Below are 17,285 nucleotides of genomic sequence, written 5' to 3' on the forward strand. Positions count from 1 at the left end.
CTTATAAATGTTATAGACAGTAGTACTGAATGAATTATACAAATGTAGGTGTGTGCATCTCCTACTAATCAGCAGTTTGGAAATCAGTGATGGAGTGCATGATTGATTTCACAGATCTGATGGAATGCAAAGTAATTGATTTTATGCGACAGAGTTGCACGCACGCTAAAGGAATGCAGAGTAAGTCAACGGCCAATAACTGTCTAAAATAATGACCCAATGATCGATCTCCCGGTGCCGCAACTATTGAACTAGCACTAGCTTAAGGTAAGGTAAGAACGAGACTAGCCCCATCCTATTCCATCTTTGCCCCTCCTCCAGAGAATCTCTGCGTTCAGTGACGTTTTTGCCTGCGCCGGAAGTGCAGAGTCTCGGTGTCGCTTTTGTTTCTGTCCGTGCTGTGCGGAAGCAGTGTCTGGTTCTTGCGATCCTTGTGCTCTGTGCCTGAAGACATGGAGGAAGACTCAGACCTGCCTCCGGAGAGGGAGATGAAGGTGATGGATCTGAAGGAGTAGGCAGAACTGGTGTAGGGGTAGTGTGCGTCCCAGGCAAACTTTCAGCCTTATGACCCCCTCCCCCCGATTAACTTTCGGCCCTCCTAGGTTTTGGTAATTTAACTCAACAATCATACCCATCACACAAAAAAATCCTTTACAAATTATATTATCTATAATAAATGCAGGTTGTAAATATGAATATGACTGATGGTTCTTTGAGTTTGGGTGGCTGTCAGGACATGCTGTTTTGCTTTGACTGCTGCAGCGCCTGGAGATCTAATTCCTTATGACAGCTAAGACGTAGGCTGGTTCAGTCTATGAGAGTGACCTAGGAAGAGGCGGTTCATATGCATCCCTGTTCCCTGAGAAGCATTTACAGAGATTTCTTTTACGCTGGTAGCTTTGGAAGTTTTAAAGAATGTGAAAGTAAGCCAGTATTAGTGAGAGTGGGAGGGTACAGATCCTATGTATGCTTGGGGTGGGAAGGGGAGGAGGGAATTGGTTGAAACATCTAGTGAAAAAAAATGATAGATTTGATGAGATTGAACACACCAATTTATCTTAGCTTCATAACTGATTATTTTATGTTCTCTCTGAGCACAGAAAACAAACTAGCTTATTTGGCTAATTGTAATATATTGGACTAAATTAATTTTATTAAGTAAAAGATATATGGTATGAAATTAAGTATCCTAATTTTTGACTGTCTGTTTTAGGAATCTTGGGCTGAATATGTAGATTATGCCTTAGGGAGCCCACAAAATATAATAATTATTATTACCTATTTCATCTTACTCATTTTTTTTATATACTGCTTACAAGTTAATAAAAACAATAGTATTTTAATGTTTATATTAGCAAAAGAGCTCAGATGGAAAGTTAGATTTAGCCAGAGGCGTTAATTTGTGTCTCTCTGCCACTGCCCTTCAGCTAACAAAGAATACCAACCATTTTAATTTTTTGAATTTTGGCAATACCCCTTAATTCTTTTTTCTCAAATCTGTTCTGATAAGACTTTGAACTAGGTTTTCTTTTAATTGTGTGTGTGAAACATCTCTGCTGTTTAGGTAATATTGGCATAGACTACAGTAACAACATATTCTCACCTCCAGTAGCCCTCCTGTTCTCTCCTCTCCATCCAGTATAGGAGTCTCAGGAATGATTGATCAACAAATTCATCTCCATACGATGCATTTTTCTGTATTTATTTGGGTTCAGAGTGTTCTTCTGAATACAGCAGCTGTGGGGAAGTATTTATAGTCAATGTGCAATTCCCCTTTCTTTGTTTTTCTTTTATAGGATTTTCAGTTCAGACAGTTAAAAAAGATACGAATCTTTGACTCTCCTGAAGAACTGCCCAAGGAACGTTCAAATCTCCTGGCTGTGTCTAATAAATATGCCCTTGTCTTTGCTGGAGGAACTCAGGGCTTGAAGATTTTTCACACTAAAGATATCCTGATTCCAAATCAAGCTGGCGAAGATCCCAATAAAATTGGTAAAGTGATTCTTGACCACATTAAGGTTTCAGAGATAATGTGACTCGGATATTTAGATTGTACAGTTACAGCCTGCATGGATTCATTATTATGTCTCAATAATTAGCCCATTTGATGCCATAATCTAATCAGACCTCATGATGGCTTGAGAGTATTCAATGCAGAATTTTAGGTGGGAGATCTTAAATGGATAGCATGTGTGTACTACAGGAGTCCATGTATAGTTTTGAAGTCACAAGTTGTGACAGTGCTAGGGGTTTGGTCTAGTGAGCAGAGCCAAGCTCCAAGAATCAATAGGAGTTAGGGGTACTAAAGAGGCAGCATCCCCAAGAGAATGGAGTCTCAATCACTGCACAACAGTGACCCCCTAGGACAGGGATTCATGGTGTGCATATACTGGATTATGAAAAGAGCTAGCATAGTAATTTTACTAAAGGAGCCATGAGAACAGAACTTGAGATATGAGAAAGTGGCTCTTTATGAATCTTGTTTGATGTCCTGTCTCCTGGTTTGCCTTGAAGCTGACTCTGTTTCCAGCATGGTGGTTCCCATGAAGTTTCCAGTACATCATCTGGCTCTCAGTTCGGATAACCTGACCCTATCTGTCTGCATGACATCCTCAGAATATGGGTCTTTCGTCTCCTTTTTTGATGTTCGGACATTTTTGAATGAGGTACAGTTAGTTATCTATAGCCTATCACACATAACGCCAGTATAAAATATAACTCCGTTTTTTTATTGGTGCTGTCTGTGCAGTTCTTAGTAATGTATAGTTGTTTGCTTGTTTTGTGAAGGCCAAGCAACTGAAACGTCCCTTTGCATATCATAAACTGGCCAAGGAGGCAAGTTGCATGGTGATGGACCTGAAGTGGAATCCAGCCATTTCCAACCTGGTGGCTATCTGTCTGTCTGATGGCAACATCTCTGTCTTACAAGTTACTGATACTGTCAAAGTACATGCCACACTTTCTTCCCCTGTGGCTGTGACATCAGGTGGGTTACAGGGCTTTGACATAAAGAGAAGCACAGCATAAAGAACACTGATTGGGGAGATGGAATTTTATAGACCCAGTCTGTCAGTGATGTAGAGTAACAAGGCCAGGATATTATGCTGCTAGAGGACACTGAAATTGAGGATTTCTGAATAGTTGTAAAAAGCATTAAATCACAATGTTTACTGTGGTTTGATCAGGTATTCTAGTTTGTTCCCTTCTAGCAGACTGAGTTACAGTATGGGGCAGCAATGACTGAAGGAAACTTAGTTTTGCTTTCTGCAGAAAGTTCAGTGTGGTGGTACCCCATAAAATTAGGCATGTCAAAGTTAGGCTTTATGATGAGACTGCATGGGTGCCTCTGGCATCTGTATAAAGAACACGCCTTTCTTTTTCTATATGTAAATAATATTCTAACATATATATTAAATATATAAAACAGAATAAACATCAAATGTGCTTAGGACGATGTACAAAAATATAAATATTAAATAAATGTAGACTAGAGTTGCACGGGGACAGAAATCTCGCAAGTCCCTGCCAGATTTCTGCCCATTCCTGCCTGTCCCCACCAGAATCTCCTTCGTCCCTGTGAGGAATCCCCTCCATCTCACCCCCCTAAAAATTACCTGTCCCCATAAAAAGCAGCAATTACTTCTGACAGTTTTAATTTTAGTTTTGTTTTTTTTTTTCCAATATTCTTTATTATTTTCAAAACTTACAATAAGTGTAACAATAAATACAACGTTTTTTACTTCAATACCACACTTAATATTCTATTAATATCTATTTCAGAATTAATCCCCCCCTCATAAACAATCATAATGACCGACATATTTAATTTCTATATTGACCCTCAATTCAATATATCTAAATTTATTATCCTATCAGACCCCCAACCTCCTCCCTCCCGGATGTGCATGTTTATAGGGGAAAACAATGATTAGACATTACAATATTTTGCTAATGGCTCCTAAGTCTCCTGAAATTTCTTAAAATTCCCTTTCTGAATGGCTAATGTTCTTTCCATTTTATACATATGACACAATGAATTCCACCAAAAACTATAGTTAAGCCTCTTCCAATTGCTCGTAATTTGTTGTATGGCGACTTCTGTCATTATTAATAAAAGCCTGTTGTTCTTAGATAATATTTGACTTTTAGCTCTCATTGATATGCCAAATAGCACAATATCATAGGATAATGCCACAGGATTTTCCAACAAACAATTGATTTCCAAAAAGCCAAAATAAGTGGACAATAGAACAATAAATGATCTAAAGTTCCTACTTCGAGATGAAAATGCCAACATTTATTTGACTTAGAGCTATCTAATTTTTATAACCGAACAGGGGTCCATAATGCTCTATGTAACAGAAAAAAACAAGTTTGTCTCATAGATGCTGACATTGTACGTCTCAACCTCCAAGTCCAGATTTGTGGCCATTGAAATGCAGGAATTTGGTGCTTAATCTCAATACTCCAAATGTCCCTAAGACCAGTTTTTGGGTTCTTATTTATAAATCCAGCTAAGAATTTATACCACTGTGTGGCCTGGTGTCCCAGGAAGTCTACCTGAAAGCATAAGAATTCCAAACTATATTGATTATTTACATTTTTCTATTCAGGGAACCCCACCTGAATGGCCTGCTTCAGTTGCAACCATCTTTGTGATTTATTAAGTCCAAATTTATGTTGCAGCTATGAAAAGTCAAGCAGCTTACCATTAGATATAACATCCTCTAAAGTATATATTCCTGCTATATAATCCACTGCTTCCAGATGACCTTAAATCCGTCAATTTGAATCTTGGAGTTTAGCCATATAGTTTGATTTGTGAATTGGAATAGGTGTTAAATTATTGACATATTGTAAGGTTTTCCATGTATCTACTAGTATTCTGTTTTCTTTATATAATCTAGGCATTTTGATACTGAGAACATGGCATAATGGCAGAGGAAAAATGAGTCGCCATTCCAACCATAACCAATCTGGGATATTTTCAATGGGCTCTGGGAGTACCCAATACATAGCGTGGCGCAAAATATAGGCTTGATGATACCTATAAAAATTGGGAAAATTTTATCCCTCCCTCTGTAATTGGTTTTTGTAAAGATACTAAGGCAACTCTAGGAGTTTTGCCCAGACAAATAAATTTTGTAAGAATACTATTTAACTTTTTATAGAAGGACCCCTGAAAAAAAACTGGTAACATTCCCATTTGATAACAAACCACAGACAATATCATCATTTTAATAGTTTGGACTCTCCCCCAAGATGTAAAGGATTCCATTGCTCACACATTTCTGTTACCTTCTGTAATAAAAATTTTTCATTCACTTTCATTGTTTCATTATTTTGTTTTGTTTTTTATTTTAGTTTTAATTGAGTTTACAGAAAATTCAATACAAAGTCAGACATTTGCCAGAACAGGCATAAAAACAATATCTCTTCTCCCTCCCTCTCCTCAGTCGGGTGAGGTTGGCATATCAACAAAATGCTATCCCCAAAAAGTAGATTTAAGGTAGAATTTGATGAACAGAAAGATGCTTGTAAGGATTGTTAGTGGCCCCCACAATATAGGGTTGGTGGGGTCACTTGAGAGGTGCCCTTACACACGCCAGGTCCCAGGTTCAGTTCCCTCACTGAAGATTCACCAGGAAGTAGAATCAAAAAGGCACAGCCAGAGGTGATTGCATAAAGAATATATTATAGAAATAGGCTTACAGAAAAGCAATATTTATAAGCATTACAATTAATGAGAGAGCAACGCAGTTTCCCTGCCTTACAGAGTTCAGAGGAAAAGAGAGACATAGAAGCCTGAAGTTCTAGGGAAAGGCAGAGAGAGAGAAAAGGGGGATGGGGTGATGGTCCAAGCTTCGTGTTCCATAGATAAAGAGAAGGATAGACAGAGAAAGAGAGAGCTAGAGTCGCTGATGTGTTGCAGAAAGGAGGCTTTTATAGCTTGGAATCTTATTCTGTGTATAGAAACTATTGTATGTCCCAGTATCTTTCTGTTTAGAATTTGTAAACTGTTTGAAACAATGGCTAATTTAATTGATAAGGAGGGTGTGATACTTGCAGGCATGGTAGATGGAATTAGTCTCTGGCTTCTTTGTCCCATTCAAGCAGCCTATCTTCTTGATAAACAATCCAGTCTGGCTGAATGATTAATGTATGTGAATTCTGTGCAGGAGCACAGAATTCTGCATCCAGAGTCAGATAATTTCCCATAGGCCTTTGCTGACAGGTTATGCCAACTGAAAATGCTGTTTGCTAGCAATAGCTATGCTGACAATGCCTAGTGCAGCAATTCTCTCCCTCTCCACTCCCTCCCTTTCTTTGTCACCCTCCCCACCCAGGCTTCAGCACAGCGTTCACAACTCACTGTTCTTGTCAGCTTCGGGCCTTTCTCTCTGCCGGGTCTTGCCTTCAAGGAAATAGAATTTAGGTGGGACCTGGCAAAGAGTAAGGCCTGAAACCGACAAGACCAGTGAACTGTGAATTCTGCTGCTGATGCTAGCCCTCTGACAGAGCTCCATACCTGTTATGCTGACTGCCCCCCCCCCCCCCGCTCCTGTTGGTACGCCAATGGTACTGCAGGGCAGAATAATCAATCCTTTTTTTATTTTGTTAAAGTTACATATTTAATGTAGTCCAGCAGTCCAGTACCTGCTGGACTGAAGCAGTTTAATGCAGGGTGTCTGGCTCTGGAACTGCACAGTCTCTCCCGTGCTCCTCTGCACAGCCACAGTGAGTGGTGGTGGGCTTGAGCCAACGAGATTCTTGAGGAGAGGTCTCATGCCAAGGCTCACTACTGGGAGAGCTCTGCACATACACCAATCTAGGAGAAAGAGCTGGAGCTTGATGGCCAATCAGAAGCATGTGAGTGGCAATCAGCAACTGGTGCACTGAGGGATCAAAGAAGCTTAGAGAGGTACCCCAAGTTTCTTGATGTTTTTTGTATATATTTTTTTGTTGGTTCTCAATAAAGGTTGAAAAAAAAAAAAAAAGAAGCTTAGAGAGAACATTAGAACAAAGGTAGGCCAGCATTTCCATGGGAACCCTGAAGAATCAGTGTCCATCCCTGTGGGAGTCCCGTGGACCTGGGAGGGATCCCTGCGGGACCTCTGGGATTCCCACAATCCCTGTTCTCATTCAGACCTCTAGTGTAGACCAATAAATATAAAAAACTCATACTTATATGAATAAAATCTTAACAAAATGTGGAAGGAAGAGAGGGACTCAAAGAACAAACCATGAAGTCACATAAAAAACCTTTGCACAAACTGATGAGAAAGGAGCATGCTCAATCTAACAGTTGGTCTGGTGCAATAAAAACAAAAATACTTCTGTGCAAACTGTTTAAATACTTTTTTTTTGATGCCTAAAAGAAGGGGGAAACAGAGAGATTTTCCTCCACCTTTCTCTGGCTCTTCAACCCCACGACAGACTGTAATGACATCATATACAGTCCGACCCTACTTACCGGGTGAATCCACTGCTGTGTTTGGGGTGGACCACAGCTTGGACGGTGAACCTTCGCTGAGCCCATGAGGACCGCACACGCACCCAAAGCCCGGCAAAACATTGGGAGAGCAGACGCTGTTGGAGGGCATGCCGAACACATCGAGTATGACGCGCACGGCACCCGAAATCAACCCGGAAGTGATTCCAGCTATGCCAACTCCAGGACAGGAGCCGTCGCAACTTGGGAGCATAGAACCTGAGGAGACCAGTGGTAGGGAGGGTGAGGGAGTCCGGAGTTTGCTCTCTGGGGACCTAGCCCATGGAAATCTGACAGCTATCTCCCCCCTCAAGCCGCTGGAGAAACCACAGGCAGTAACCCTTTATTCTATATGGTCTGCAATTGAAAACCTGCACTCGGTTTGTACAAACTTTATATCTATTACTTTAAACTCCTCTTCCAGGATAACCCTTTGGAGACATCAGTTCAACAGCAGAAGATTGAGTTCTCCAAATTTGAGAAACTAACAACTGAGAATAAGAATTTGCTGTCTAAACAAATGACTGATAGAATGATGTTTCTGAGGAAGATTGAAAATATGGAAAACCAACAGAAAAATTTGAATCTAAGGATTCTTAATTTTCCTATAGCTAAATTTATGTCCTCTCAGGAACTTTTCAAGAATTTTATGATGACAGTCTTGAAAGTACCAGAACTGAATCTCCCCCGACGCAGAGAATTTATTATTTAAAGAATGCTCAAAAAGAAAAAGTTTTAGAAGGTGGAACTGAGCAATTAGATGTATCAGCTATATTGCAATCTTCTGAAATTGAAATAGTGGGTTGGGCGACATTATTAGTTTCTCTTGTATTTCTACAGGATAAAGAAATGCTGTTGAAATTGTATTTTAATTTGAAACAAGTCACCTTTTTAGGAGAAAGGGTATATATATTTCCAGATGTCTCAAAATGGACTCAATCCAGGAGGAAATAATTTTTGCAATTTCGCCCTAAAGTGATCTCAATGGGGGCAACTTTTCAGTTAAGATTTCCTTGCAAATGTTTTATTACCTATCAAGGGAATAAATATATATTTTTTGAGCCTGCCCAATTAGGTTTTTTCTTAGAGAGTAAATGGATTGCTGTGCAGCCAGAATGAATCAAGTGATTAGTGCGGAATTTAGTTAAATAGTAGGTTAATAGAAAGAGCAATTGCAATACAGAAAGGAAGTTATAAAACATTTTTAAAGATATGGAGACCGATGGTTGATTTTTGTAGTGAATAGGCATCATTTTTCTTTGATAATATACATAGGGGGATGGGGAGATTGGAAGATAAGATGTAGCAAAATTGAAATTTTGAAGGAATATAATATTTTTAATGATTGTATATAAAGATGAGAGGGGGGAGGGTTTTTAATTAATTTACATATTAAGAATATAATGTATGATGTTCAAGTGTTATACGATAGTATTTCATGTTGTTCTTTTTGTGCACTTGATGTAAGTTTGAAAAAGAATAAAGAAATTTAAATAGTAGGTTAATATCTAATTACTGCTCTTTTCTTTATGATTCATTGAAATTGTATCCCTTCTCCCCAGGGGGTTTTCTTTTATGTCTTGCCTATCTCCATAGTTGAGGACTATATAGTTAGTATATTGCTTTGTGTAGTAGTTTTTGTAGTCTGTAATACTAAATATGTGTATTTCAGTATTTCTTGTACAATTTTATTGGTTGTATAGAAATTATAAATAATTAAAAAATAAAAAAACCAACAACAAAAGTACATGTCAGTTTGTTTGAATTGTCGCACCAGATCAACTGTTAGACTGAGCATGTTCCTTTCTCACCAGTTTGGGTAAAGATTTTTATGTGACTTCAGTACTTTGATCTTTTATACTGAACAGCAAGTCTTTTTGACACCTGATGCAGGTGGAGACACTGAAACATGGCTCATGTCAGATCCATCATTAAAGTATGAATCACCCAGAACTTGATGGCCCTTTGTGCTTTTTTTGCTTTTTAAAATCTTAACAAGACATACATAAAATTTCAAACTAAAAATAACAGGCTACTGGGCTTGATGGACCTTTGGTCTGACCCAGTAAAGCTATTTTTATGTTCTTAAATGTCTCTTAACTATACTGCAATAGTCATATTCCAAAGTGTCAAAAACATATACTATTGCATAATTATACGAAAGCTATGCCCAAACAGGACTGTAGTATCTAAATTATCATTTTAAGCACTGTAACATAACACTAAAAAGCTTTAAGAGATTACCTTCATCTGGCATCCTCAGAAGAAAGTGTGAGCTATATTGTGACGCACTAGCGCTAAGGGCTCCTTTTACAAAGGTGTGCTAGCGTTTTTAGTGCACGCATCGGATTAACGCGCGCTAGTTAAAAAACTACCGCCTGTTCAAGAGGAGGCAGTAGCAACTAGCGTGTGCATTAAGGCCCTAGCACGCCTTCGTAAAAGGAGCCCTAAATGTCCTTAAAAAGAAAAGCTATAGAAAAGGTACATTTAAATCACATTCACAAATTTGATAGTCATGTATGAAAGGCAAAAGTAATAATGAAGGCGCATACTTGCACAGTTGTTAAAAGCCATGAAAGAAAATTTTAAAAAATACTAATTTGCAATGCCAAACAAGAACACCATTGGGTTACCACCATAACATGGTACTGTGTTGGGCTTCTATGCTTCTTTTTGAGACATTGCAATATATTTTCTTTGTAGATACTGAACCTGGGAGAAGAGAAATCTGTTTAACCCTGTGTTTGAATTTCTTCTGCTGTTGAAACACACAAGGTTTATGTTCTGCAGTTGTTGTAATACCATATTCTATATATGTCTTGTCTTCCTAGTTTGCTGGAGTCCCAAAGGAAAGCAACTGGCTGTTGGGAAACAGAATGGCACTGTTGTCCAGTACCTGCCTGTGAGTGAATGAGCTTTGTTTTTCCTCTGTAGTAAATATGTTGGAGAGTTCCTTCCTAGTGTTTACTCCTAACCCTGTTATTCTTTGGATGGTGGTGATCTCATCTTACATAACTGTGACTGTTTCTGATAGATAGGAAAAGCCTAGGAACTGTTATGATACAATAACAAGAGGCTTGTTCTATTTTCTCAGACCCTTCAGGAGAAGAAAGTGATTCCATGTCCTCCTTTCTATGGGTCAGACAATCTTGTTAAAGGTACAGTGCCCTAATCTAATCTAATCTAATCTAAACCTTAAGTTTATATACCGCATCATCTCCATGAGAATGGAGCTCGACACGGTTTACAAGAACTTAAAATAGTGGGTAGAGAAGAAGAAAAAGGATTACATGAACTTATGTGTAGAAGGGGGGAGAGAAAGGGGGGAAGGATAGCGCTACAATTTGCTGAAAAGCCAGGTTTTCAGTTGTTTGCGGAATACTGAAGGGAGCTCAGGTTCCGCAGCGGGGTGGTGAGGTCGTTCCAAAGACCTGTGATTTTGAAGAGAAGGGATTTTCCCAGTTTGCCTGAATAGTGGATGCCGCCCTCCTCAGTTATCATGTTTTTGTGGGTGTCCTGCACTCGGTGTATTTATCATATTACTTAAATGTCTTCTCTGCAGAATTCATCTTGCACTGGGAAGAGAGATAGGACCCCTAAATGTGATTAAGAGCTTCCTCTTTTAGCAAAAACTGTTTTCTTTTTAAATTTGCATGTTTCCTGTTATCGGGATTATATGGGTTTATCAGGAGAGCTGCAGGGAGCAGAACTGATTCCATGTTCTAGGGGTTATTTCAGATTGCTTCAGAATTCATCAAGCCCTTGTCTAGAAATCAAAAGGAGACTTCTTTGACTCTCCTGGGGGTCTCCTTTCTTTTCTGTACACTCAGGAGCTGTCACAGACTGCATGAGATGAGTCCCTCCTAGTGACATCATGTATACTGTGAATTGGGTGAATAATAACTGATAGAGGATGGTCTAGCAATAGGCACAAGCTGCAAATCAGAGGGTGAGAAAGGGGGCAGTCACACCTGCAAGTGTATGTCGTTCCCTTTTCCCCTCCCCCCCAAATGATCACGGGCTTTTAATGCTTGCAGAAAGTGTATTCTGACCTGCAGTGAAAGCTGAAAATGCTACAAGGCAGCATTCACAGCCTTGTAGGGAAGAGGGAAGGAGAGAGTCATGAATATTGTGATGGCTGAGTTTGAAGACATGACATGGGTTTCCAGAAAGAGCTGTGTTGTACGGCTCCTGGTCTTCAGGACAGGAAAAGAAAGAGGGTCTATTAAAAATATATACAAATGAAGGCTCACAGTGCCAGATTCCAGCACTGGTTCTGAATGATATAGGAGAAAGGAGACCTCTGTTTATAATGTCTCTAATAAAATTATCTTGTATGGACCATTTTGGTCTTACTTTGCCATTATTTATTATGTCATCTACTGTATAAGGTTAATGAATGGTTTAAGATCATTTCATTCAAGTGCCATTTCCAGCAGACTTTATAAGGGCAAAGATCAGTTTGTTTAAGTTGTATCAAAAAAGGTTAATGAAAAGTTTAAGATCTTTTCATTCATAGAAACATAGAAAAATGACGGCAGAAAAGAGCCATAGCCCATCAAGTCTGCCCACTCTAATGACCCACCCCCTCGACTTTACCCCTCTAGAGATCCCACATGTGTATCCCATTTACTTTTAAAATCTGGCACGCTGGTTGCCTGAATCACCTGCAGTGGAAGTTCGTTCCAATGATCAACCACCCTTTCGGTGAAGAAATACTTCCTGGTGTCGCCATTAAATTTCCCTCCTCTGATTTTTAGCGGATGCCCTCTTGTGGCCGATGGTCCTTTAAGAAAGAAGATATCATCTTCCACCTCGATACGGCCTGTGATATATTTAAACGTTTCAATCATGTCTCCTCTCTCTCTACGTTCCTCGAGTGAGTACAGCTGCAATTTATTCAGCCTCTCCTCATACGTGAGATCCCTAAGCCCCGAGACCATCCTGGTGGCCATTCTTTGAACCGACTCAACTCTCAGCACTTCTTTTTGGTAATGTTGCCTCCAGAATTGAATACAATATTCCAGGTGAGGTCTCACCATGGATCTGTACAACGGCATGATGACTTCAGGCTTCCGGTTAACAAAGCTTCTGCGGATGCAACCCATCATTTGTCTAGCCTTGGATGAAGCCTTCTCTACCTGATTGGCAATTTTCATGTCTTCACTGATTATCCATTTCCAGCAGACTTTGTAAGAGCAAAGATCAGTTTTTTTAAGTTGTATCAAAACTGTTTAGATTTTTGAAGATTACAAGCTGACTAGAATTACCAATACATTACAAACAAACTCATTGTCATGGAAGAAATTGGTGTGTGTATGTTGTCCCAGTGTACAAATAAAGAACCTGTAGTGTGTGTCTGTAGAGTTTTTTCACTGCAAATTGCTCAGTAACTCGGTTCCCTGTTCTTTTCCAGTCTTGGATGTGCTGTGGGTTGGAACCTATGTGTTTGCTGTGGTTTATGCAGCTGCTGATGGGTCCTTGGAACAATCTCCTCAGCTTGTGGTCATTGTACTGCCTGTAAGTATAGATAGCACAGAGATCAACGCACACACAAATCTGACTTCTCCAGCTTTCAGTGCTCCTGGGCGCAGTCATGCAAACTAATAAAATGATGGAGTTGATGAGTTTATAAGTGAGAGAAGGCTACCTGAGGATGGTGAAATCAGTGTTAGTCGCTGCTGGATATAGAATAGGTCTAGGGTTCTTTGCATACTCGCTTGTAATATGGAAAGTTAGTAACGTGAAGTTGAAAGTATGTCTGCTGGTGAGCAACATTCATATTATAATGTAGAAAGCTGGGTAACAATTGATATCTTTTATCCCCTGTGTATATGATTCAGGGCAGGCCACACTGATTCCAAGACTTAAGTAGTTTCAGACCGGTTTCCTTTCTTTTGCAGAAAAAGGAAGATAAGCAAGGAGAGAAGTTCCTGAACTTCACTGAGCCCTGCTTCAGCAGCAGCAGTGAGAGGCAGCATCACTATTTCCTGAGCTACATTGAGGACTGGTGAGTGCCCAGGGACCTCTTAGCTCAATAGCAACAGCATTATTCTTGTGTTGTCATTGCAGCCAGATAAGTTTCTGATAATAGTCAACGTGAAAGTTGCTCATTGCCTTCCTATCCTTCATATTTCAATATGATTTTTCTCTTAGGGATTTAATCCTAGGTGCTTCTGCAGCGTCCATAGAAGTCAGTATCATTGCTCGCCAGGAGGATCAGGTAACCTCTCTGCCCCTTAAGTACCAGGCTATTCAGTGTGCTTAGCAAGGGGTTACCGAATATCTTTTCCTGACTCATGGGATAGAGGGCATGGGTTGATGGCATGGACTAGATAACTGATTTGCATCTAGAATACGGATCTTATGTTATCCATGACTATTAGACATTGCCTTATTTTCTGAATGCTATATCTGAAATCTGTAAATGGCTCCCTTCTCATGTGATTGTATCTCTACTGTGACTGAATGGTGGCAAAAGAATACATTAAAGTACCTGCTACCCTTTATATTTCTTTTTTATCTGCTTTACTCTCTTAGATTCTTAAGACTAGCTCTGTTTGCAAGTGGTCTCATAATTTAACACATACTAGGATCTGATTGGTTTATACATTGTCATTTAGCCAGTATGATGGAATAGGAGTCAGTTTATGGGAAAATTTGCCATTTGGCTTCTGTTGTCTCTAATTTTATCATGCAGGGAAAATTTAGAAGAGCATTAAAATGTTTGAATCAGTACGCATTCATTTTTAAATACAGATAAAATAATTCTTGGACTTGAGATATGTTCAGCAGGGAAGATGACAGCTGCAGCTCTCTATGATATGTCACCGGAGGTCAATGACCATCTTAAATAGTGAAGTCTTTTCTTTCAGACAAACTGGGAACTGTGGCTGCTGGAGGACTCGAGTCGTGCAGAGCTGCCAGTCACAGAAAACAGTGATGATACAATGCCAGTGGGAATGGCCATTGACTGTACCAGCCAACTGGAAATCTACATCAGTAAGTATTTTTCCCTCAGACCTCTTTGGTCATGTCACTGCAGCATCTGTGTTGCCGATCCCTCCTCCACAGAAACAATGTTCATGAGACCGTAAGCAGCCACTAGCTACCCAACTCCCTTCACTTAAACCTACTCCTGGTTTTTGACCAGCTACCTATAGGGGGCGGCTGATCCATTTTTTCTTAGCATGGCAAGAAATCACCACAGACAATTGGGTTCTAACAATAATTTCTCAAGGATACTCTTTTCCACAACATTTCCTCTTTCATTCTCCTCCACCATCTACCATTCTTCATCATCACATCCTTCAGCTGGTAGAAGAGATCTCCATGTTGCTACAGAACAATGCGATCGAGGAGGTTCCTGAATAATAACATTACCAGGGATTCTACTCCAGATTTTTTCTCATCCCCCCAAAAGATACAGTGTCTTCAACCTATACTCGACCTGCGTCCCTTAAACAATTACCTCAAAATAGAAACATTTCACATGATCTCCCTTCCAGCAATCTTTCCTGTTCTCAGACAGAACGATTGGTTAGCCACCTTAGACCTCAAAGATTCCTACACTCTCATCCCTTTCAGCCTCTCATCATCGCCACGAGTATTCACAAAGTGTTTGGCGGTGGTAGCAGCCGATCTGAGGAAAAAACATCACATGCTCTTTCCCCACCTAGATGATTGGCTCCTAGTGGCACACTCCAGGAAGCAGTCGCTTCTTACACTTCAAGACAAAGTGTATACTCTATAGGCGCTAGGCTTCTTGATCAACTTCGACAAATCAAAGCTCCAACCAGTCCATTGCCTCGCATATCTTGGGGCACAACTCGACAGTCTCTGCAAGGGCCTATCTTCCAAAGGAGCGTCATCAATCAATCATTTTTCTCTCAAACCAAATGAAGCAATCTTCTGCACTTTCAGTGCACACAGTGTTGTGACTTTTGGATCACATGGCTGCATCCCTTGCTCTAGTTCCAGACTGCACATGTGACCATTGCAGTGGCACCTCAAGCTTCATTGGAATCAGTGAGTTCAATCTCTGGCAACCTTAATTCCTATACCACTCAAGGTCAAAGCGTCCCTTTCCTGGTGGATTCACTCTCCATCCTTCAAAAAGGATGTCCATTCCAGTCTCCATCATCTCCTCTTACCTTCACCACAGATGCTTCAAACAAAGGTTGGGAAGCACATCTCAATCACTTGTAGACACAAGGTCAGTGGTCAGACAGAGAGCTCCATTTTCACATAAATTTTCTGGAATTTCGAGCAATCTATTATGCACTTTGAGCATTCAGGCCTTGGATTTGAAATACTGGCTGCTGGTTCAAACAGACAACCAAGTGGCAATGTTCTATCTGAACAATCAAGGGGCTCAGGCTCCTTACCCCTCTGCAGAGAAGCCTATTGTCTGTGGACTTTTGCTCTTCCTCTCTCCACAGAAATACATGCAGTTTATATCCCAGGCAAAATGAACATCATTGCAGACTCTCTCAGCCACAAACTAGACCTGCACGAGTGGATTTTAGATCCAGAGGTGGTACAATATCTCTTCCAACACTGGGGCACTCCTACAATTGATCGTTTTGCTTCCGCAACAAATGCTCAGTGTGTCAACTTTTGCTCTCTACAACCTGCCACTGGTGCAAGAGATGCTTTTTCCATTCTGTGGAATTCCGGTCTGCTTTATGCTTTCCCACCAATTTCCAAAGTTCTTCAAAAAGTCCTCAGACGGAGCTCAGGTGATTCTGATAGCGCCTCATTGGCCCAGACAGATCTGGTACCTTATACTGCTGGACCTCCTCGATGCTCCCCTGCTCCAGTTAGGGGATCATCATTTTCTGCTGTCCCAAAAGAACGGTCACCTATTACATCCTAATCTTCACAGCTTCAGCCTTATAGTGTGGAAATTGAACACAGTCTTTGATGACTTCCCAGTCTTCTCATCAGTAAAGACGGGCTTTTCTGCAGCAAGGAAACCATCTAAAAGAAAATCTTACCAGCTGAAGTGGAAGCGATTTTCCATATGGGCATGCTCACAAACTCAAGATCCATTGCGGTGTCCAATTGATCACATTTTAACTTACTGCACTTATCAGATTTGGGCCTTAAGACCAACTCTGTACAACAAGGAAATTATCATAAGTTTAAAAAGATTTGAGGGCCATTGATTACTTATTCTAATGATCAGACATCTTAAACACCTTGGTATTAGATAAGGTATAGGGAGGGTGGGGTTGGGAAAGATAATAATTGCTAATTGTTTTTGTTTTGTTTTTATAATTCTTTATTCATTTTCACATTTTACATGAAGTGTACAAAATATTGAGTTACAACTAATGAATACACAATATCACTTTTATATCTATTACATAATATTCTGAACAAATTTTTTTATCCCCTCTCCCACCCCCCACCCTTCAAGTACTTTCCAATCACCTTATACATATTGTATACCATATTATAACATGTTATGTAAAATTATTTTCACTACCCCCCCCTCCATGTGTGCCATAAAGAAGACAAGAAAAAGAAGAAGATAAATCCTATTATTCATTCAGTACAATACTTTGTCAATGGCCCCCATATTTTTATAAATTTAGGATATGTCCCTCTTTGTATTGCTATTACTCTTTCCATTTTGAATATATGACAAATTGTATTCCACCAAAATGTATAATTAAGGTTACTATGATTCTTCCAGTTATTGGTTATATGCTGAATGGCAACCCCTGTCATGACTAGTAAAAGCTTGTTATTTTCTGGTGAAATTTGACTTTTTTTTCTCATCATC

The 17,285-nt window shown here is 39.8% G+C and overlaps 1 protein-coding gene across 3 annotated transcripts in view; it reads left to right on the forward strand.

Moving 5' to 3' along the window:
* The first annotated feature begins 339 nt into the window (after positions 1–339).
* Positions 340–17,285, forward strand: part of NUP214 (nucleoporin 214) — a 164,709-nt gene continuing 147,763 nt past the window's right edge. For all 3 annotated transcript variants that reach the window (XM_033960858.1, XM_033960859.1, XM_033960860.1), the window contains exons 1-10: positions 340–494; positions 1,797–1,992; positions 2,515–2,666; positions 2,788–2,986; positions 10,324–10,394; positions 10,587–10,650; positions 12,909–13,012; positions 13,396–13,502; positions 13,649–13,715; positions 14,368–14,494. In XM_033960858.1, coding sequence (XP_033816749.1) covers positions 453–494; positions 1,797–1,992; positions 2,515–2,666; positions 2,788–2,986; positions 10,324–10,394; positions 10,587–10,650; positions 12,909–13,012; positions 13,396–13,502; positions 13,649–13,715; positions 14,368–14,494 — 1,129 coding nt within the window. In that variant the 5' untranslated portion in view covers positions 340–452. The remainder of the gene's footprint in view (positions 495–1,796; positions 1,993–2,514; positions 2,667–2,787; positions 2,987–10,323; positions 10,395–10,586; positions 10,651–12,908; positions 13,013–13,395; positions 13,503–13,648; positions 13,716–14,367; positions 14,495–17,285) is intronic.

This window comes from Geotrypetes seraphini, chromosome 10 (genome assembly GCF_902459505.1).
Source record: "Geotrypetes seraphini chromosome 10, aGeoSer1.1, whole genome shotgun sequence".
Taxonomy (NCBI): Eukaryota; Metazoa; Chordata; class Amphibia; order Gymnophiona; family Dermophiidae; genus Geotrypetes; species Geotrypetes seraphini.